This window comes from Hipposideros armiger, unplaced genomic scaffold (assembly GCF_001890085.2).
Source record: "Hipposideros armiger isolate ML-2016 unplaced genomic scaffold, ASM189008v1 scaffold_159, whole genome shotgun sequence".
Classification (NCBI taxonomy): domain Eukaryota; kingdom Metazoa; phylum Chordata; class Mammalia; order Chiroptera; family Hipposideridae; genus Hipposideros; species Hipposideros armiger.
The window spans coordinates 852,144-874,313 of record NW_017731509.1 but is presented as its reverse complement, the minus strand read 5'-3'; the positions used below and the strand labels follow the sequence as shown (position 1 = coordinate 874,313).

Below are 22,170 nucleotides of genomic sequence, written 5' to 3'. Positions count from 1 at the left end.
TAATCACAAGGGCCCTTGTAAGTAGAAAAGAGAAGTACCAGACAGAGAACCAGACAGAAGGCTACAGGACTCGGCCGGACACTGCTGGCTCTGAGGATGCGTGGATGGGGCCATGAACCAAAGAATGCGGACAGCCTCCAGAAGCTGGAAAAGACAAGGGAACAGAATGTCCTTTAGAGCCCCCCAAGGGAACGAAGCCCTGCCCAATGCCTTGGTTTTAGCCCAGGGATACCTGTTTTGGACTTCTGACTTCCAGAACTGAAAGATAATAACTTCATATTGTTTTAAGACACTCAGTTTTTGGTCATTTGTAACCATAGCACTAGGAAATGAAAACAATGCCCTTTAGCTCTCTGCGCTTTCGTTTCTCATTTTGTATAGTGGTGGTTATAACAGCACTTTCCCCTATGGTGGTTGTAAGATGTAAGTGCTTGTGCAGGGCACTGTGCTTACTCTTGGTAAGACTCAGCCTCTGTACGAGTAGTCAGGAGACGTGCATTGTCGTCCCAGGCAAAATGAGGATAATGGTAATTCCCCACCTCTCCTGTAGAATTGATGTGAGAAGCAGTGAAATTGTCTTAACTTTTATTTTTTTAACTAAAGTACTATTCGAATGTAACTTCTTGTTATAATTTAATTTACACATTTCAGTCGGACTTATTAGATGGTATGCAAAAGATCTATGAAAAAAGGAAAGCTATTTATACATGAACTACCATTTGATTACAGGGATTAGTTTTGGAGTAATAGATGGTATTAATTCCAGTGTTTGGTACTGAATAGTGCTTTTCCTTTAGATAGTCTATATTTATAGTATTTTCATTTTGCTATTTATGGGCTAATAATTTGGTTCTTTATTCCAAGTGGCAGAGATGTGTATTATCTTTTAATTGCAACCTTTGTTTATAATGTCTAAATGTAAGAACAATGTTATTTACTTAACTCAACTGAGGATGAAGTGGAAGAATCACATATTTGTTTAGGATATAATTATCATACCTTTTCTAATACACATTTTGAGTATTTTTAAAAGGTATATTAATTTTCAGTAAATGGGATGGCAAAGTTCTCATTGCACTGTTTGCTAATGACTAAACAATTCACAAATACGTATGGTGAATTTTGATTAAATATCCAGTTGAATAGGTGAATTTGGGCAGATAAACTTAAGACTTATTTGTCTTGTTTGCTTTTTATAGTATTCGTTTATTGAGATAGGCACTATATGAGGTATGTGTATGTGTGTGTACTGAAAAGTCAGCATTAAGCTATTATAATTGGTTATCACTATTTCCATTTTCAAAAACATGGCAATATGCACAGTTATATTATTTTCATGTTCTTACTTTTCAGTTGACTCATGGGCACAGTTAAAGGTCACATTTTGTAGTGGCAGATTTTGAAAATGGATGCTTCCTGTAGAGATTTTATGAAGTAGAGGTTGGTTTAGATTCTGTACTAGAAGCATATCAGATACTTAAAACAGAATGCCAAAGAAGTTGGTGAGGTTACACTTTTCTGGACAAATAGTCAGGTGACATCAGGCCCAACATTTGAGCTATTTCCACTCCCTTTGAATAGTAAACTTATCATGCAATGTACTCACCCCATTTTTCATTCCAGAGAAAAACAACAAGTTGGACATCTTGTAGTCTTTAATGACTAAGGTTTTTGCAGGTCTTTCAATCAATGTTTTAAAACCATTTATCACTGAGGAGTGATAGCCATTTGTAATATTTAAACAAAGTGAATATGACTCAAATGCATACCCTGACAGTTGATTTCTTGTCATTTCTCTCTTCTTTTAAACATGATGTAGAGTGGGAGAACATCTGGTTATTTGACTATTAATACATGAAAATCCAAAAGTTAAGATTGGCTAAATAAACTAAGTTATTTTTAATGTTGCAAATAGTTGGTTTACCTTATACAAGGATAGGAATCCTTCTCAAAGAGGTTGAGGGACAGAAAAACTTAAATTTGAAATTTGATAACGTCAAGTCAATCAGAAATGAAGAATGAAAGTATCTCTTGATATTATACAGCTAATGGGTGGGAACTGAGTCATTTTTCAAGAACTGGGTAAGAGTCGGGTCTGAATGCAGAGGGAACCACATATATAAAAGGCATTTCACTTCAGAAGTCTTGAAAAACCAAATAAATTAATATTTAAAAATGTGTTTGCATTTTAGAGCCAGTCAGCATCTTTGACATAGCCATAAGGCAATAAGGAGACATTCAAAAAGAGATAAAAATGAAGCGCTCGCCCAAGAGTTTGAGCTCTGCACAACAGCGGTTCGAGTCCCGGCCCTAGCTGAGCTGCCAACAGGTGGCAGGATGGCTCAGCTAAAATAAATAAATAAATAAATAAATAAATAAATAAAATAAAAAGAGGTAAAAGTGTCATTATAGAAGGGGGAAAAGTACTTCTGTAAATAAATTTAAAATGGAAGAGTTTCAGGAACTTGGGTTCAGGAGATCTTAGGTAGTTCTGAGTTGTGATTCTTCCAAGTTGCCAAACATCAGGATATTTCACAGACAAGAAGTCATTTCGTTTGATGCTCCTAATTTTTCTTTTTCTTTGTTTCCTTCTTTATTTTTTTAAGTTTTTAAATTTTTTAGATTTTTTATTTTTTATTACTTATATTTTTTATTTTTTTGAGTGACAGGGATAAAGGGAAGGTTTCAGAGACCGTCTGCTGCTTTCACTTTTGGCACTGCAAAGGGAGAGTCAATATCAGATTTTTAGATTCCTAGGAATTGTCCTACTTTTATGACACACACACACAGTTTCATGATGTTTATACTTGAAGTTCTTAGTTGTAGGTTTTACAGGATTGGATGCTAGCTGCACTGGGTCTTCTCTTAGGGGAGCTTCACAGATGTGCATCATTTCCATTCCATCAAATTTCATTCCTCTTGAGCCAGATGATAGTTATAATGTCAGTGTCCTTTACATTGGAACATTCTCCAGCTATGAAGCAAAGGATAGAGACTAAACAAATATTGAACTTTAAATCACTATTAAAATATCTCTCTAGGACAGACTACGGGTCCTAATGTCAGTTACTGGATGGCATTTTGGGGGGGCTCTGTTTCCTGCTGCTTTACCTATTCTGTGGCCTCCAGGCTCCCAGCCCCTCCACTCCCCCTGCTTGACACCCACCTATCAACACTCAGGCCGGAGCTCAGCCCTGGAGTTTCCTGTGCACAGTGAAACATTTGAGGCTTGGCCTCTTGACTGGAGTGGGCTTGTTTTTTTTTCCCCAGTTTTATCTTTGGGATCATCTAGAAAGGAAAATTAAGCAGAAGGAGCAGACAGCTTAGTGTTTTTCAACCTTCACGTCTTTCTGGGGAGATTTAAAAAAATGCTTATGCCTGGACCCCGAGATTCTGATTCAGCTGGTGTGATCTAGGGCTGGGCACTGATTCACTTAAAAAAATTCCCCAGAGAATTTACTGTGTGTAACCAAGAACATCTAGGAGCTGGATCCGTACTTATGCTTCTCTAAGTATGGCTCCTGGACCAGTACTGTCAGCACCATGTAGGTACGTAGCGAAAATTGAAATTCTCGAGCCCTACCCAGGACTTGCATCAGAAACTTTTTAGGGGTTGGACTTAGCGTTGTGTGTTTTAATAAGCTCTCCATATTCTGATGCATGCCAAAGTTTGAGGACCACTGATCTAGACTGACTTTCTAAGGTCGGCAAAGGGCTTGAGGGTGCACTCCACTGATACCATCATATTATATCCAAAAGTTGGGTCACTATAGATCCATGCTGAGGAATAAGTCACACACCAACTTTTGGGGACAGAGATCCCTATATCTCAGGGAGTTCTGCTATTAGGAGGTCGTGTCTGATCCTAGCAAGTTGTGATTCAAGTGTGAGCTTTGGAGAGATGCTGTCCTGGTTTCAAATCCTAAACTTTTTTTTACTATAGTAGGAAACTAACCTGAATTTCATTTTTCACATAGTTAAAAGACAGATGGTAATGACCACCTGTTAAAGTTATTGTGAAAAACATAATAAAATAGTGAATGGAAAGCATCTAGCAAGAGTAAATGTCTACCACATGCTTGGTGAAACATGCATTCTCAAGAAATTATTGTTATTATTATTCCCATATAAAACAATCATTGCATTGTATATGGCTGTCTCATTCTCCTCCTCTCAGTATGATACTGATTAATATTATAAATTAATCCCAACAATATTCCCAGTAAGCTAGAACCTTGAATGTTTTCTAATATAGCCCTCCAGGTACCCACATCAGACAGTGAGACCTGGCTTTCACAATAAACCCAATTTGTCGCCTCTGATTAGGAATGCAAAAATCTTCTTAGAGATACTTTTATTCCTCTTATTTCCTGCCCACCTTTAAGAAGCACCAGATACATCAATGTCCAATAGATATATAATGCTAGCCACATGTATAATTTAAAATGTTCCAGTAGCCACATTTAAAAATAAGATGAGGAGCATCCCAGTTGGGCTCCTCTCTTGTTTCGAGAGCGGTAACTTTCTTCTCTAATAAAACTGTCCTCTGCTACAATCTTTAAAAAAATATAAATAAATAAATAAATAAATAAATAAAAAGAAGATGAAATGAGTGAAATAAAGTAAATTAATTTAATGCAGTATACTCAAAATATTTTTATTTCAGTGTGTAATCAGTATAATATTGAGAGACTTTGTGTCCTTATTGATGGAAGTAAGTCTTGAAATCCAGTGCGTATTTTACACATCGAGCACATCTCAATCCAGACTAGCCATATTTTAAGGGCTCAGTAGCCACATGTGACTAGTGAAACATTAGGTCTTTAGGTTAAGGACAAAAGCAAGGCCTTGTCATAGCCTCAACTAGCTCACAAGCCTCAACAAGACTCAGCCCCAAGCAAATAATATGTTCTTGCACAGTGTTACCTCCCGACTTGGGTTTTCATGAACAGAGTAATGTAGTCTGTGTGAGAGCAGAATGCCTGACATTTCTTCAGGTCATTTGATTTTCTTGTTTCTACATCTTGCATGTCTGACCGGAAACATCAGCCCCACTTGGAGGCTGCGGGTCCTACACATTCTGACCTTATTGTTTGCTTTGAATGTGGGTTTGACTCAGTGCTGCCGATGAGGAATGTGTTTCCCTGCCATCCTGCCTTGACGTTAGTCGATAATAACGTGACAAGCCAAGTACTTATTGAGCTTGTGCTATAATATGCCAGGTGCTGTGCTAAGCAATTCATGTAGAGGATGATGGGAAACTCACCAATGGCTTCCCACCTCACTTGCAATACAGTGCTGATGGTGAAAAAGGACCTGCTTGATTTGACCCATGGCTCGAGGAAAATGCAATGCTGTACCATCATCCGTCCCATTTCCTCACCCCACCCCTGCCACGCAGGCCTCCTGGCTTTTTTTTCCCCCACTTCAAGCCTTTTTCTTGGCATTCTCTCTGCCTAGAATGCCGTTCTCCAGGATAATGGTTTACTCCTTCATTTCATCCAAGTTTTGTTAAAATGTCTTCACAGAAGTCTCCCCAGGCCCCTCTAATTTAGCACTGTCATCACTCCCCATTTCCTCATTCTGCTTTAGTTTTCCTCATGGTAATGATCCCTACCCCAGATTATATTATGTATTTCCTGTACATTTATTTGTTGGTTGTCTCCCCTACTGGAGTGTAATCTCCATCGCGGCAGAGAAATTACCTTTGTTCACCATTTTGTTTTTCATGAATAAAACAGTTGAACACACAGCAGGTGCAGGATAAATATGTGAATAACATTGCATACGTATTATCTCATTTAATCTTTATGTAGCCTTTTTTACTAAAGGAGAAGCAATGTGAGAGATAACACATCACAAGGGTGAGTTCACACAGTCACTTAGTAGCAGAGCCTGAGACTAAGCTAAAACGGTGTGTGTCCAGAGCTCAGATTTCGAATCACTGCACTTTCCCACCTCCAGGCAGGACAAAACCTTGTATCTGACCTTTATCTGTGCTTCTGGCCTCCAGTAAACTCTCCAGAAAAAACTGTTGACTCTGTTGGTATGATTTTCTACTGCCTCCTCTATTAATACGTTGTTGTCATCAACCAGAGGGACTGGATGTAGAATTTGGTGACAGGTTTTGACAGTGCCATCAACATCTGCATTGAAGTTCCCAGGGTAATCATTTAATTAATGTTGATGAAAATATATTTTGGTTGCTGCAAAATTCCCATTCTTTGGGTTCATTTTAGGGTCCATCTATGTTAGGTAATATTCGAAGACTTTGCAGAATAAAGACAATGTGAAACATCTGAGAGATAGTGAGTCATCCCTTAAAACACCCTTTGAAGATGGAGGGCTGTCTCAGAAGAAGAAACACAGTCTTTGATTTCATTTCAGCCCAGTTCTGCGAGACCTCATTCAGGTCCTGATTCACACCAGGCCCTGGGCTCGGAGCCAGGGATTCTGTTCTGGTTACCTATTGCTCTGTAATGGCCACCTCAAGCTAAGAGGCGTAAGATAACCCCCGGTTCACTATGCTCATAAATTCCGTGGGTGACTAATCCGGACAGGGCCCAGCAAGCATGGCTGGTATCTCCTTGGTATCTGGGCCATAGGTGGGAAGACTTCAAGGACTGGGGAGACTCAGGCAGCTGAGGCATTAAACCATCGGAGACTTCCTTCCTCTCATGTCTGGTGCCTGGGTTGATAATCCTCCAAGGCTGGGCTCAGCTGGGACCACTGGCTGGAGTATATACATGTGTCTGGTCATGTGTCTTCGTTCCACAGCATGGCAGCTGGGTTCTAAGAGTTAACTTCCTGAGGTGGGGCATCCAGAGAACGAGCATTCCTGAAGCTGCCAGACTGATACTGACCATGAGATATACTTTCTGTCACATTCCCTTGGTTACACACAGGTTTATAAAGGCAGCCCAGATACAAAGGGAGGGTAATTAGACTGACCTCTTGATGGGAAAGAGCAAGGTGAGATTGCAGAATAGCAGGTGAGATGGAAGAGTTGTGGCCATTTTTGGAAAATCTACTATAAACACAGCGAGGAAAATGGTATTTGCTACTACTTGTGAACACCGGGAGTTCACCACTGGTGGAGAGAGAGGCACGTCAGACTTATTTCAGGCAGCTTTATTTTCCTTTGGAAAGCAGTCCTGTCCCACATTGTACACATTATGTGTAAAAATGGGCTTATTTTCTCTGCCTTGTGTGTCTACCTCATTGTTTATTGGGCAATTTTTATAGCTCTATTACCTTGCTATAATATCTCTCTGTGTGATTCTGGTATTACTTTGGAGCTTGGACTAAGTTTGTCTGTCTATATCTGTCTGTCTGTCTTTCTGTCTGTCTGTCTGTCTATCATCCATCTATTTTCAAAGTTGATGCCCTGCTTCATTTTGCCTGGTTAACTCCCAGTCAATCCTGTCATTCTATGCCACTTCCTCCAGGAAGTCCTCTTTGACCACTTGCCTGTATTCTGTTCCCTTGCTATGTATTGTTATGTTTAACACGTTTTATCTGGGATTAGCAGGGTCTGTTTTGCCGGGTACTCGTGTGTGGGTGTATCTGCATGTGGGCCTGGAGACGGATAGAGGAGCGGTGTCTCGGTTCCTAAGACCATCGAAAATATGTGTTTTCCGATGGTCTTAGGCGACCCCTGTGAAAGGTTGAGAACCGCTGCTCTAGAGTCTGTTTTCTAGGAAACAGTGAAGGACATCAGGACTTGGCCCACCACTGTCCATTCAACACTTTAAGGTGTGAAAAATTATACGTAAGGTCAGTGTATTAGCTTTCTTGTGCTGCCGTAACAAATCGCTACACACAGGGTGGCTTAAGATAACAGAAATGTTTCCTCTCACATTTCGGAGGTCAGAATCTAAAATCCAGGAGTCAGTGGCACAATGCTCCCTCCGAAGACTGAGGGAGAACCCTTCCCTGCCTCTCCCAGCTTACGGTGCTCCTGGTTTTCCTTGACTTGCTGCAGCTGAGCTCCAACTCCTTTGTGCGTCCTTTGGTGTCTCCTCTTCTCATAAGGGCATCAGTCATTGCATTTAGGGTCCACCTTATCCAACATGACCTCACCTTAATCAGTTAAGATTAACTGATTAAATCTGCGAAGACCCTGTTTCCCAATAAGGTCACATTCTGAGGCTCTGATGGATGTGAATTTTGAGGGCACACTATTCAGCCCGCCAGAGTAGGTTATGGAGGAAGAATTCAGTAGGAGTGAACGGATATGGTGGAAAGCAGGGTAATAAGACTAGTGCATTGTTCGAGTTCTGTGTTTCCCTTGCTTCTATCTGCTTTTTCTTTGAGACCTTGTAAGTCAGCTGAGCTCCCCAGAGCACCTGGACAGGGAGCCTCAGTCACTATTAAGAGAGGAAGAAAAGGACTTTCCCCCTTTGCCAGTCTTTCTCCCAGGTTCCTTTTTTTTTTTGGACCATCACCCTGCTTCACAAAGGGAAGGAAAAACACATTCCTACCAAGAATCCCTGAAGGAGACGGCAAACTTCTGTGATAAAGAAGACCATCAATGCAGCGTTATTTTTCTTGTCATGTTTCATATCTGGATAGACAGTTTTCTTCCGAGTTCCTCTGGGTGGTCATGGAACCAAAAGAACCACAAGCCAAGCTCTTCACAGTAGAGCGAGATAAAGGGCCTCAGGAAAATGGGTCACTATGTGGATGCTTACGTGAACTGTTACCTAAAACCAAAGTCAAACAACAGTTTCACTTTTTTTATTCTCATTTTGGATATTCCTGTTGGACTAAGTGTTTTAAAAGAAACCCGGAAACATTGGACTACAGTTCAGCTTTTCATTAATTTTGTAGTTTAATGATGCATTTCTAATTATCCTTGTGGAGCAAAACTAATATTCACTGAATCTGTGTTACTTGGCTGGCTTGCTGCTAGACATTTTCCAATGCTCTCTCAGTTAATCTTCCCAACAGCTCTGTGTGATGGATCTTACTGCTTCCATTTTCAGGTGACCACACTAGGGCTCAAAAATATGAAGTGTATTTGCTTAGGTCACAGAGTGAGCAAGTTACAAGGGTGGATGTGGACTCAGAGCCTTGGGCACATAAAGGAGAGTAACAAAGCTCCTAATAAAATCTCCCTGGAATTATTGAGGACGAGTTTATGGAAACACAGGCCAGCACCACACTGTGATATGATGGTGGTGCTGATGGTGGTGGTGAGGGCCTCTGCCATTTTTGGAGCACCTACTGTGTGTCCCAAATGATACCAGATCTTTACAATGTTTCTTCCCATAAACATTCATTATATAAATGCTTCTTTTATAAACACATCTCCTCTGTTGTAGAATCTATACAGATCTGAGGAAACAGGGACTAAACCAAGTTTTCTGCTTTTTAGTCATGGTATCATTGTGCACATTTCACGCACACACAAACCGGAGCACAGAGAGTAGTCTGTCAGTCTCTCTGGGAGTTGAATCCAATGCGGGGATTTGCATCCCAATGTGTCAGTCTCTCAAGCTTTGTCTTTTCCGTACAAACTTGGATATATCTGGAAACCATTTTCTTCCTAAAAACAAGGCAAAAACAACAAAAATACACACAAAAAAATCTTGTTTAGTAATAAAAGATACATGTTGGTCATAAAAAATTCAAAATACAATGTGAATAAAATAAATAGTATAAGTGCCCCCCATTTATTCTCTATCCACCCCCCACTGTAAGTCATTGTTAATAGTTTAATGTACATTTTTATAGACTTTTTATGTGTGTACAAATATCATATAAAAATGATTAATGTAGATTATATATAGCTGCTGTATTTAATACATCATACTATATATCTAAGTAGAACAACACTTGATTGAATTACTACGTCGTGTTTTGTTTCTTACTGCTATGGAGAAATTAGAAAAGGTATATATATATATATATATATATATATATATATATATATATATATGTAAAATATATATTACATATTACCCATTCTGTCTATATTCCTACTCAGGGCTTTTAGTCAAGAACAGCTTCCAAACCTGGAGACCCAAAGCTTTTTTGCCGACGGAAGGAGTTAGTACACATTTTCAACAGACTCAGTTGCCCAGAAGGCACTGGGATTTTAGGGTTTAGTGTTTGGAAAGTAAAAGTCGTCTAAAATAAATAGCTTAGATCCAAGAGAGGGAAGATGGAGACCTATATGTTCTCAAAGTGGTGTCCCCAGAGGAGAATGGATTTGTGGTTCACCTAAAAATTCAGGTCCCTGATAGAGGGTGCTTGCTTTTGGCAAAGATCTCAGCATCGGAGTTTAACAGGGAATTAGCAAGGCTTCAAGCCTCCTTTTTATAGAGTAGGGTCATGACCAGGGCTAAAATCAAATAGATTTCCCACAAACTTTTGTCTAAAACCCCCAGGACCATAGTGGGGTCTTGCTTAGGGCAAAGTGGAACAGGAAGGGGCCTAATAATGAAGAGATTTAATTGTCCATTCTGGCAAATAGGGCGTTTAGAGTTATTTATATTTTGACTTAGAAAATTGTTTCTTGAATTCAAGCGTTGGGTTAGATTATAAATAACATATATCTCTAAGCCTAAAGCATAGATTTTCAAATTTCACATTTAAGAAACTGGGGATCATCTTGTAATTCATGTTTAAATTTTATACATAATTACTTTCCCCCAAAATATTACTATTCAATAAATGCTGTCTTTCAATTAAAGAAATATGGCACATTTCTAGGATATTATCAAAATAACATCCCTAATCCCCATTTATGGAAGAACACTTTGTCCAAGAATGACTTCTGATGAATTTCACATCCCTGTCTTAACACGTGGACACAGAGATACATGCGTTAACTCATTTCAGAACTGTCTCCTTCATAGTTTTAATAGGCTTACTGAGATATAATTTACACAATATAATGTTCACCTCCTTAAAGTATATAATTCAATGGTTTTAAGTAGATTGTCAGAGTGGTACAGTATAATTATCCAAACTTAGAACATTTTCATCACTTCAAGGAGAAAATTGGTACCCGTTAACAGCTGTTCCCAATTCTTTCGAGCTTAGCCTGAGGTAACCACTAGTCTACTTTCTGTCTCTCTAGGTTTGCATATTGTGGACATTTTCTATCAGCGGGATGATATGACATGTGGCCTTTTGTGACTGACTACATTCACTTAGCAAAATGTTTTCGAGGTTTATCCATGATACATATGTAGTCTGTAGTAATGCTTCGTTGTGCTTTATTACTGGATAACATTCCACTGTATGCATAGATCACATTTTCCTCACGCTTTCATCAGTTGACGAATAGTTGGGTTGTTTCCATCTTTTGACTGTTGTGAGTAATGCTAGTATGAGCACCCATGTTCCAGTCTTTGTATGGACATATGCTTTAATTTCTCTCGGGTATATACCTAGGATTGGAATTGCTGGAACATGTGGTTGCCCTATTTTTCATAGTTTGCAGAGCCGCCAGAGTAATTTCCAAATATTTTACGTTCCCATTAGCAATGTGTAAGCGATCTAGTTTCTCCACACTCCTATGAACACTTGGTATTATTTGTCTTTGGATCATAGCCATTCTGGTGGGTGTGAAGTGATATCTCACTGTGGTTTTGCTTTGGAGTCCCCTGATTATTGGAGATGTTCAGCATCTTTTCATGTGTGTATTGGCTATTTGTGTATCTTCTTTGGACAAATGTCTATTTAAATACTTTTTTTACATTTTCTAATTGGGTTATCTTGTTATTCTTGGGTTGTAAAGCTTCTGCATATATTCTGGATTCAAGTCACTAATAAGATAAATGATTTGCAATATTTTCTCACAGTCCAGGGACTGTGTCTTGACCAATTCTTGTGAAAAGAAATGGCTTCCCTCAGTAAGAGCCTCTGAAACCACATCCCTTTCTCCTTTTCTCACAAAGTCACTGTGTAAATAAATATATCAACATACCATTACCTGATTATATTTCATTTATAAGCTCTTTTCTCCTAAGTTTTCCCCAGCTGCCTGATTCAACTACCTTTTCCTTGTATTAATTCTCCTTGGCCTCTCTTCCACTTTTGATGCCAAAGACGATAGCACTGTCTTCTTCTCTCTGTTCTTCTTTCCTTCCTCCCTCCTTCCCTCTCTCCCTCCATCTCTTCCTTTTATAAACAGGTATTTGTATTAGGCACTTACTATGTTTCAGAAGCTCTGCTAGGGGCTAGTGATAAAGAAAATGAAAATATATTTTCTATCCTCATTTGTGCTCTGGTAAAGAAGACAAACATTAGTAAAACACTAACACACTAATAAATGTAGGATTATAGCTGTGGTTAGCCCTATGAAGGTGAGACACTGGGTGTTATATGAGTGTGTTACAGGGAAAACTTCCCTGTCAAGAAAATCGGGACTCCTTTCTCTGAGGAGGTGAGGACTGAGTGGAGACACCAATGATAAGCAGTTATGAAGAGGGAAGAACATGTGAAAGTGCCTGTTACCCGAGGGAACAAGGCCCTTTGGCAGAAGGAGATAAAGGCAGTGTGGTTGGAGCAGAGCAGGTGCAAGTCAAAATGAACCGTGATAGTTAGTTGGGGGCTGGCTGTGAGGGACCTAGGCGGTCATATTGAAAATGTCCACAGCAGGAAGTAACTGAAGAGTTTTAGAACAGATGGCAGGATGATCATATTTGCATTCCTAAGAGATCGTTCTTAAGTGCAGTATGAAGAATAAATTGAAGGTGGCCAATAGTGAATGTGAAGGGATTTACTGAGAAGCTCTAGTAGTCGCCAAGTAATGGTAGCTTGGGTGATGACAGTAGCTTGGCTGAGGGTGGTGGAAATGGAAATGAAGACATAGGAATGAATTTGAAAGATGTTTAGAAAGAAACATCATTAAGGCTTGGTGATGGATTGATTATAGGAGATTATAAGAATGACTAATAACTACATAGCTCTAATTCTTCTGCCATGGCTTGACAGTGACGGCCTTTAAATCTACCACCCTATAATCTTGGCCCACTGACAACCTATTTGTTCCCATTTCCTCATTTACAAAATCGGGGTGATAATATTTAATTCATGTGAATGCTAGAACACATTCACAGCAGCATCTGGCTCATAGTATGTGCTCAATAAATGTGCTAAATTGATAAATGTGTTCCTAGTTGTAGTATATTTATGAAGAGTCCCAATTATTAGTGCTGTTTAGAAAAGCTGAGAAGGAAAGTGACCGGTCTCTTAAAAATTAAATACACTGAAGACTTTTAGTCCCGGTCAAGATGGATTAACCCCATTCTTCCCAGATGCTTCTTCTTACAACTAAAAAAAAACCCCTTGTGCATAACACAACAAATACCTAGGAAGACTCTGAAAGGTGTAAAGAAGAGGTGGACTACTTAGGAACTTTGGGCTTGAGGAAGAACAAGGTTTTTGCCTCTCATATGTCTCAGATGGGGAGCTCAGGAAGATGGCAACCTGAAAACACCAACAGGGACAGAGAAAATAATCTCCAGGAGAAGCTGACTCCAGGGAAAGAACTAGGAAAAGGGAGGCCTAACAGAACAGAAAACCTTTTTGGAAATATCCACCCTGCTTTAGCCAGATGTCAATGGGAAACCTGCTTGGCAGAAGCAAGGCAGTGTTCTAATCCCTTCTCTGTACTAATGTCAGTAGGGCCCAGCATGGAGCTGGGCCTCTACCACACCCAGCAGCATGGAGACCCAACAGGGCAATGCTATGCAAGGTTAATTTGCACTCTGTTCTCTCCCAATTTCATTGTCAGGGAACCCAGAGGGAGCTGAAATTCCACCTCCACCCAGAGTTTGCAAGGCAGTATGATGTGGAGCTAACATTATACTGAATGTTGAAAGACTGAATGTTTTCTCCCAAAGATTGGTAACAAGCCAGTGATGTCTGCTTTTACTGCTCTCGTGCCACCTGGTACTGAAAACTTACCCAGTGCAACAAGCCAAAGGAAAGCATACAGATTGGAAAGGAGAAAGTAAAGCCAGTCCTGTTTACAGATGATATAATTGTCTGTGTAGACAATCCTGAGGAATTTACAAAAAAAAAAAAATTGTAGAATAAGTGAATTCAGCAAAGTCTCAAGTACAAGATTGGTGCACAAAAAATTGTATTGCTGTATACTAGCAAATGATGTGTAGAAACCAAAATTAAAAACAATGTCATGTACAATTGCTCCAAAGTAAAATGAAATACCTGTTGTAAGTCTAATAAGACATGTACAGGACCTGTATGCTGAAAATTATAAAACCCTGATGAAAGAAATCAAAGAATAAGTAAATAGTGTTTAAGGATTGGGAGAGTCACTATAGTAAAAATGTCAGTTTTCCACAAATTGATCTATAAATTTAACACAATTCCTGTTAAAACCCCTATAAGACTTTTTTGTAGAAATGGACAAACTTAATCTAAAATTCATGTAAAAATGCAGAGGAACTAGAATAAAACAATTTTGAAAAAATAAGAATATAGTGGGGAGAAATCATTCTGTGTGATATTAAGGCTTCCTATATACCTATAGTAATCAAGGCAGTATTATTGGAAAAGAAATAGACACATAGATCAATGGAAGAGTAGAGAACCCAGCAACAGACCAATGAATATATAACCAATTGGTTTTTGACAAAGATACAAAAGTAATTCAATGGAGCAAAATAGTTTTTCAACAAAACTCTTAGGAAATAGGAGAAAATCTTTGGGACCTAGGGTTAGACAAAGAGTTCTTAGATATGACATTAAAAGCACTATCTATAAAATAAAAATAGATAAATTGAATTTCATCAAAAGTAAAGCATTTTACATTGTGAAACACTGCTAAGGGGATGAAAATACAAGCAATAGACTGTGAGAAAATATGTGCAAACAGCATATCCAACAAAAGCTTTATATCTAGAGTATATAAAGAGTTCTCAAAACTCAAAAGAAAAAATAAGTTATAAAATGAGCAAAATATATAACAGATATTTCACCAAAGAAAAACATAGTTGTCAAGTGGGCACATGGAAAGATGGTCGACATCTTTAGCTAAATATTAAATGCAGTTTGCAAAATGCAAACTACGATCACAGTGCAGAATCACCACAGTCTTGTGTGACTAAATATTAGAAAAGTGACAATAATGAATGCTGGCAATGATGTAGAGAAACTTGATTACTTGTACAATGCTGGTGGGAATGTAAAATGGTACAGCCATTCTGCAAAGTGTTTTGCAGGTTTCTTACAAAATGAAACATGTCTGTGTCAGATGACCCTGTAATCACATTTTGGGTATGTATTCCAGAGTGATGAAAATACATGTTCACACAAAGCCCTGTACACAGACATTCATAACAACTTTATTCATCATAGTAAAATACATTAAGCAATCCAAATGTCCTTCAAAGAATGAATGGTTGAGGAAACTATGCTATATCTATACAGTGGAATACTACTCAGCAATAAAAAGGAATAAGCTATTGGCACATACAACAAACAATCTGCATGGAGCTCAAGGGCATTATGCTTAGTGAAAAAAGTTAATCTCAAAATTTACCTGCCATATAATTCAACTTGTATAACATTCTCTAAGCCAGCGGTTCTCAACCTGTAGGTCGTGACCCCTTTGGGGGTCAAGTGACCCTTTCACAGGGGTTGCCTAAGACCATCGGAAAACAAAAAGATATTTACATTACAATTCATAACAGTAGCAAAATTACAGTTATAAAGTAGCAACAAAAATAATTTTATGGTTGGGGTTCACCACAACATGAGGAACTGTATTAAGGGGTCACGGCACTAGGAAGGTTGAGAAGTGATGAAACTGTAAAGATAGAAAATATACGAGCTGTTGACAGGGACAGGAATTGGGGGCGATGGCTGCGGGGGAATGTAAACACAAAGATATAGCGTGATTGTGCTGGTAGATTTATATGTGGGATGATATGTACATATACATATGTACACACACACATACACACACAATGAATGCAGTTTACAAAATGGCATAAACTAAATTTGGCCTTCAGACTAGTTAACACTAATATGCCAATGTCAGTTTTCTGGTTATGATCTGTGCTGCAGCTGTGTAAGATGTTGCTGTTGAGGGAAACTGGGCGAAGGACACAGGGACTTTGTGTACTACTTTTGCAACTTCCTGTAAGTCTGTAATTATGTTTTCTTAATTAAATATTACCCACCCCGTGGCCTACATTGTAGAAATTTTTTTAATCACAAAGTAAAGTGGGATTTTGGAAATAATGCAGAAGGAATGAGGAGATGGGAGTTTAAGTGCTTATTATATGTGAACTTATAAAAAAAGCCTTTTTATGTGCTCCAAACACAAAGTCTTCATCTGTAAACTATGACTGATAAGACCTGCTTAGCATATCACAATGAGGGCATTGTAACAATTCTGTAAAATACAAAAGAGTTTACTTTGAACCAAGTAAAGCCACAAGACCTACCATGGGGCATTTACAGCCACAGCTGAATTGACTGTTTCAGTAGCTTGTTTGGGTCCTGATTAGTTCTCAAAGGAAAATAAGGTGTTAATTGACAATGGCTATTGATTACAAGTGAAGACAATGTTACAGAGGTGGATCAGTTAGAGTCCTTCTGAGCTAGCCTGTGAAAGAGGAAAGAAGAGGAAGGAGAAAGGAACTGTGTGATAATGACAGTCCTTAATGAGTGCTCATAGATATTAGCCAGCATAACAATAGTTATCATCATCAGTGGAGAGACTGCTTACTGCCACATTGTCCTTTGTCTTGAGAGGTTTGATATTTCAAATATGCTGTCATCAAACTATGGTCATATATCAAGAATCCGAAACATAGCATCCTTCATCTTCCCAATCTATAGTCTGGTTTCTTAGGGACCATAATTGAATCTCAGCAAATACTTCTTTTGGATTGTCAAAGAGGTATTCTAATTTAATTGTCTTCAAAAGCCTATCTATTCACAGTCTTCCTGCCTGAACTATTATCCTATAAAGGAAGCAGAAAGTTTTTCAAACCAGTTTTAACCACCATCCAACAATGAAGTCTGGTCACAGGTAATTGCAGTAGTAGTGGTAATTGTATTACTACTAGTAGTGGAAGTAGAAGTGTTAGTTCTACTAGTAGTAATAACAATAATGATAAAATAGTTTACCCTTGTGGAGTACCTACTAGTCACAGTATAGGTAAGTATTTTACCTATACTAACTAACCCTGACAGGTAGGGTCTTTATCCACATTATACATATTAGGAAACTAAGGTACAGATTGGCTGAATGATTCAAGTTCACATAGCTAGTAAGTGGCAAACCCAGGATCGCCCAACCCACGCTGTATGGTTGTGGTGTCTATGCCCTTAAACTCTATGCCATGCCACCTCTCACACATGCTTGTCTTACACCTTTTGTAATATCTCCAATGGCTGGAAGGGAATTTGATATTTTTAGAAGGAAACCATTTCTTTTTTGGTCCTTTCGGTCTAACATAGTTTTGAAGGTACTGGTTACTTTGCAAACTTAGGCAAGGCTAAAGATAATGAAATACAGAAGTTTTATACCTTTGTCTTTCAGGGATAGGTCAAATTTCAAGTGGGAACTTGGGGCCCATATAGTAAAAGACAGTTTTCATTTTTGGCATTATAGAGTCACTTCCACATGTCTTGACTTAGCCTCAGCCACGTCCAAATTGCTTCCAACTGTACAGTTATGTGGTGGTCACCCCCAGTGTCTAGAGTCACAAATCTGAGCTCCCCCACTTACTAGTTTGTGATCTTAGGCAAGTTCTGTCTCTGTTTCATCATTATAAAATGATGAAACAGATGATTATTGGGAGAATTAAATGATATACAAATATGTACAATGTTTAGCTCAGTACTTGGCACTCTCAGGCTCAATATCATTATGTGGAGTAGTGATAGGTAAAGTGAGAGTTGTAGAAAATACACTGCAATTCCTTTCTTCAAAGTTAATTAGTTTATAAGACATTAATGATAAAACTCATAAATATCATCACATATTGTGATACGGTTGCCTACAAAGAGGTAAAGTTACTAAATTTAGTAACAGTTCCAAGATGGGTAAAATTCATGTGCTATGGAGAGCAAGTGTGGAAAGCTTCACAGTGAGAGCATGGGTAAGAAGTGGTGTCTGAAGCCAGGCAGGGGCACAGGTATTTCAGCTACGTTGGGAGAAAGTATTTTGAGTCAAGGAAACAACATGACAAACTAGAGAGATAGGAATGAACTCATCCATTTGCAGGACAGTGATGGGGTCACCTCATCAGAGAGAGGGTTTGCTATAAGAATATTAGGAGACAAGACCAGGTAAGGTGGATGTGTTAATTTAACTTGATGGGGAGAGTCTTTTCATAAAGTATATGTATATCAGATCATCACTTTTTACACTTTAAAAGTCTTATAATTTTGTCAGTTATACCTCAGTAAAGCTGAGAAAGAAAGGCCAGATAGGTAAAGGTGGATCGAACTTTTGGAATATTACATAAAACCATACCTTTCTTCACACTGTCCTTTTGCCTGGAGTACCCTTCATGGGCAATTGTGGCTAATACAATCATGACCATTTTTAAAAGCCTAGTTCAAATACTACGTCTTGCAAGAGGACTGCTCTCCCTAGTGGCAGAAGTTTCTTTCCTCCAGCGAACTCTTATTCCAGTTGATCTTTGTTCCTCTTCTCTAGCATGACCACACTCGCAGGTTTGCTTAGGTCATTCCAAGTTATGCCTGTTACCCCAGTGTAAGTATTAGCCGGACCTCTTTCACTCTAAAATGTTTTCATGATAAAATATAACATCTCCTACTTATAACTCTTATCTCGCCTCCCTTGTGTTACATATGCCGTCTGGTGCCCCCTATTAAAATGGGTTTGTGAGCCTAGATCATACCTACTCATTTTTGTATTCCTAGTACAGACACTAATAATTACATATTAAGTGAGTTTAAATAAGGAGATGGAAAGCCCTTGGAGTTAAAGTCTGTATTCTTGGAATTTTTATATCCCTAATATCACCTGGTGTTATACCTGCCCATACCAGATGCTTGATGGGTCTATAAATTTGATCAGACATCCACAGGTTGATACTATTTTTGGAGTTTGCTGGAGATGACTTTAACACAGACTGGAAGTGTGTCCTCATAAATCTCCCCTTTCCACTGCTTCCTAACCTGTGCACGTTTCTCACTGACAGTTCGGCATGGTCTTAAGGTCCAAAGAAAATTTTACTTTGGAAAAATCTAAGGTGTTAAGAGTCATATGCATGTATGCACTTTACTTTAATCGTATGTGGTTAACTAAAACAGCTCTACCTGGTAGAATTGAACCTTTCTCATTATTGGGTCTCTGTTAGAAAATTTAGAATAAAAATTAATGAAGATAGATGATATTCCCATTGATGGCTACAGTGATCTAACAGGACACTGTGGTTAACAAACTTATTGAATTTTTAGTTTTATTCAAGTAGTGTTATTTCCTTGGGGTTTCCAGCTAGGATTTTAACTCTTGTTTTATAATATTTTATGATTTAATAACTGCTTGATTTTTCTTCTTAAAATTCGTGAAAAATTATACTCACAGATATTAAAGGGATTAAAGGACAAACTTTCCCATCTTATTTATTTACGGAGTCGTCATTGAGATGACTGTTTAAATTTCCTGATTATGAATGGAAAGTGTAATTATCTGTGAAATTTTGACTTCTAACTTAGAATCTTTCTGTCTATCTTGTAGTGTTAGATATTTTGCCCCCGCCGCTTGTGGATTAAGGATGTCACTGCTATTGGAATATATATATATAATCATATTACTACACATTTAACCAAGAGGTTAAACTCTGAACCCTGTGAAGATGCGCCCTATGGAAAATTAGAGTTAAACTGCTGAAGGCCTGAAAGAGAGTCTTGAGAGTAAATCCCTTTTTTACTCAGAACGTAGCCCCGTGCTCACAACATTCCCTGTCACCAGTGCCACTCCTTTGAAAATACTTGTTGGTCCATGCTCCTTTGCTGGGTCTTCCTTTCAGTTTCACCTTCTTTGTTCTAAAGAAGCCATAGCACCTCTCATGTGGGTTTGTCTTTTTTTTTCTAACCTTGGAAGAAGGCTTCCAAACTTCGGCACCACTGACATTTTGCACCAAAGAATTCTTTGTTGTGGTGCGAGTTCCTGTGTGTTGTAAGATGCTTAGCAGCATCCCTGGCCTCTGTCCATGAGATTTTAGTGGCATCCCCTATCCCAAATCATGATAATCAAAAATATTGTCAGATTATCAAATGTTTCAAGAGGCAGAAGGCACAAAATTGCCCCCTGTTGAGACCCACTGCCTTGGAGCCTCTGCAGACACTTTGCAGAGCATGGAAGATGCAATGACCTTAAAGAAGCACTTCTCAATCCTGTGACTTGCATAAGTCGCTTGACTTTTCTGACACTCAGCCACTTTACCTGCAATGTGGGGATAATAACATCTATCTTTTAGAGTTGTTGAGATTTCAGCCACATCAGGCGTAGAAACTGCCAGGCACAGAATAAAGTCCCAATTCATGATGTCACTGTCATTCTTATTTGAGGAGTTCCAGCTAAGTTTTTCAATGTCAGTGATTCCAAATTAAGAAAAGGTTTCTCTCTTTCTTTTTTGTCCTGCAAACAGAGCATGACGAATGTGGCAACGGGCAGCACAACTGTGATGAGAATGCCATCTGCACCAACACTGTCCAGGGACACAGCTGTACCTGCAAACCGGGCTACGTGGGGAACGGGACTATCTGCAGAGGTAGGCTTACGGCTCCTGGCTCATTGTGAGCTGCCGCCCTGCCTGGGCTCCGGGTGCTCCTGTGCGAGACCATGCTTGCCATTCTGGTAGCTGAACATGGTCAGGGTTCCTGTTTCTGGTTTATTTGCTGACATCAGAGAAGAGCAATGCTTTGAGGTGAATGAAAAAGGTGTGTGTGTGGGTCAGCGGCGTGGTTCTGCAATTTGACAATGGTTCAGCTTTGCCTCTTGGCCTGTGTTTGTGAAGGATGCTCTGATTACTTCCATCTCTGTGAGGCTTTGCTCACAGGGCAAGTGGGCACTGCTCATGGCCACATTTGAGGTATCCTCTCGGGCCCTGGCTTCCATCTGCATTTAGAACAAAATTCATATTCCCCCGTTGGGCTTATGGGGCTCCTGTCAGCTGGCATCTTTCTTTTCTTTCTGCTTCACTCCCTCTGCATCACCACGTTATTCCTTGAACACGCCAACCACATGTCCATCCCAGGCCTCTGTGCACATTCCCTCAGCTCTCTGTTCAAGTGTCTTCTCATCACGGAAACTTTTTTGACCATTCTGTCTGAAATAAGGGCACCCCTATTATTTCTTAGCTCCAGGCTCACCGACTTTATTTTTTCTTCACCAACACAAACTGACAGAACATTATACATTTATATGTTTGTTTTGGTATTGCCTGCCTCCCCACTGGGATGTAAGTTCCATGAGAACAGCCAGTTGGTCTTGTCTTTATGCTCCGTGCAACTAGAATGGCGCCTAGCATATTGTAGGCGCCCATTAAATTTGGTAACTGACTGAATCAGCCAAAAAGGAGAGATACAGTCACATGGAAAAAGACGCAAAATGTAAAAAAAAACCCCCAAAACCCAGAAAATAACACTTGGAGTTAAGTATTATCATCCCCGTTTTAGAGGTGACAAAACTGAGACACAGAAAGGTTAAGTACCTCGGCCAAGGACATGAAACACTTTATCAGTACTCCTCCGCAGAGGTGACATGCTGGTGATGAGAGGGAAATAATGTGCAATGAGTAAAGTCACTATGTTCCTGCATTAGATTAGGGGAGAATTTAAAGAGATTGATTTCATTCTGTTGGTGATCTTGGGATACACAGTCTCATACATGACTGCGAGTATAAATTGGTGAAACGTTTTTGGCAATTTTGACAACATCTATCAACATTGAAAGTAAATCTGAAGAGTAATGTAGGGACTCTCTTGATTCCATTGATTTTACCTCTTGAAATGTGTTCGAGAAAAGCACATGCTCGTGAGGGGAACAGTTCACATACAGTGATGTTTTTGCTGCGTTGTTTGTATTCATCAAAAATCAGAAACCACCAAAATATTCATCAGTAATGGAAGGATTTAATTTATTTGGCATGTCATTTCATGGAATGGAATACAGTGATTTGAAACTGTAGGTAT

General features: G+C 39.1%; 1 protein-coding gene across 2 annotated transcripts in view; it reads left to right on the top strand.

Annotated features, from left to right (window-relative positions):
* NELL1 (neural EGFL like 1) overlaps positions 1–22,170 on the top strand; it is an 835,074-nt gene that overhangs the window by 489,244 nt on the left and 323,660 nt on the right. For both annotated transcript variants that reach the window (XM_019651350.1, XM_019651349.1), the window contains exon 14: positions 20,625–20,747. In XM_019651350.1, the coding sequence (XP_019506895.1) occupies positions 20,625–20,747 (123 nt within the window). The remainder of the gene's footprint in view (positions 1–20,624; positions 20,748–22,170) is intronic.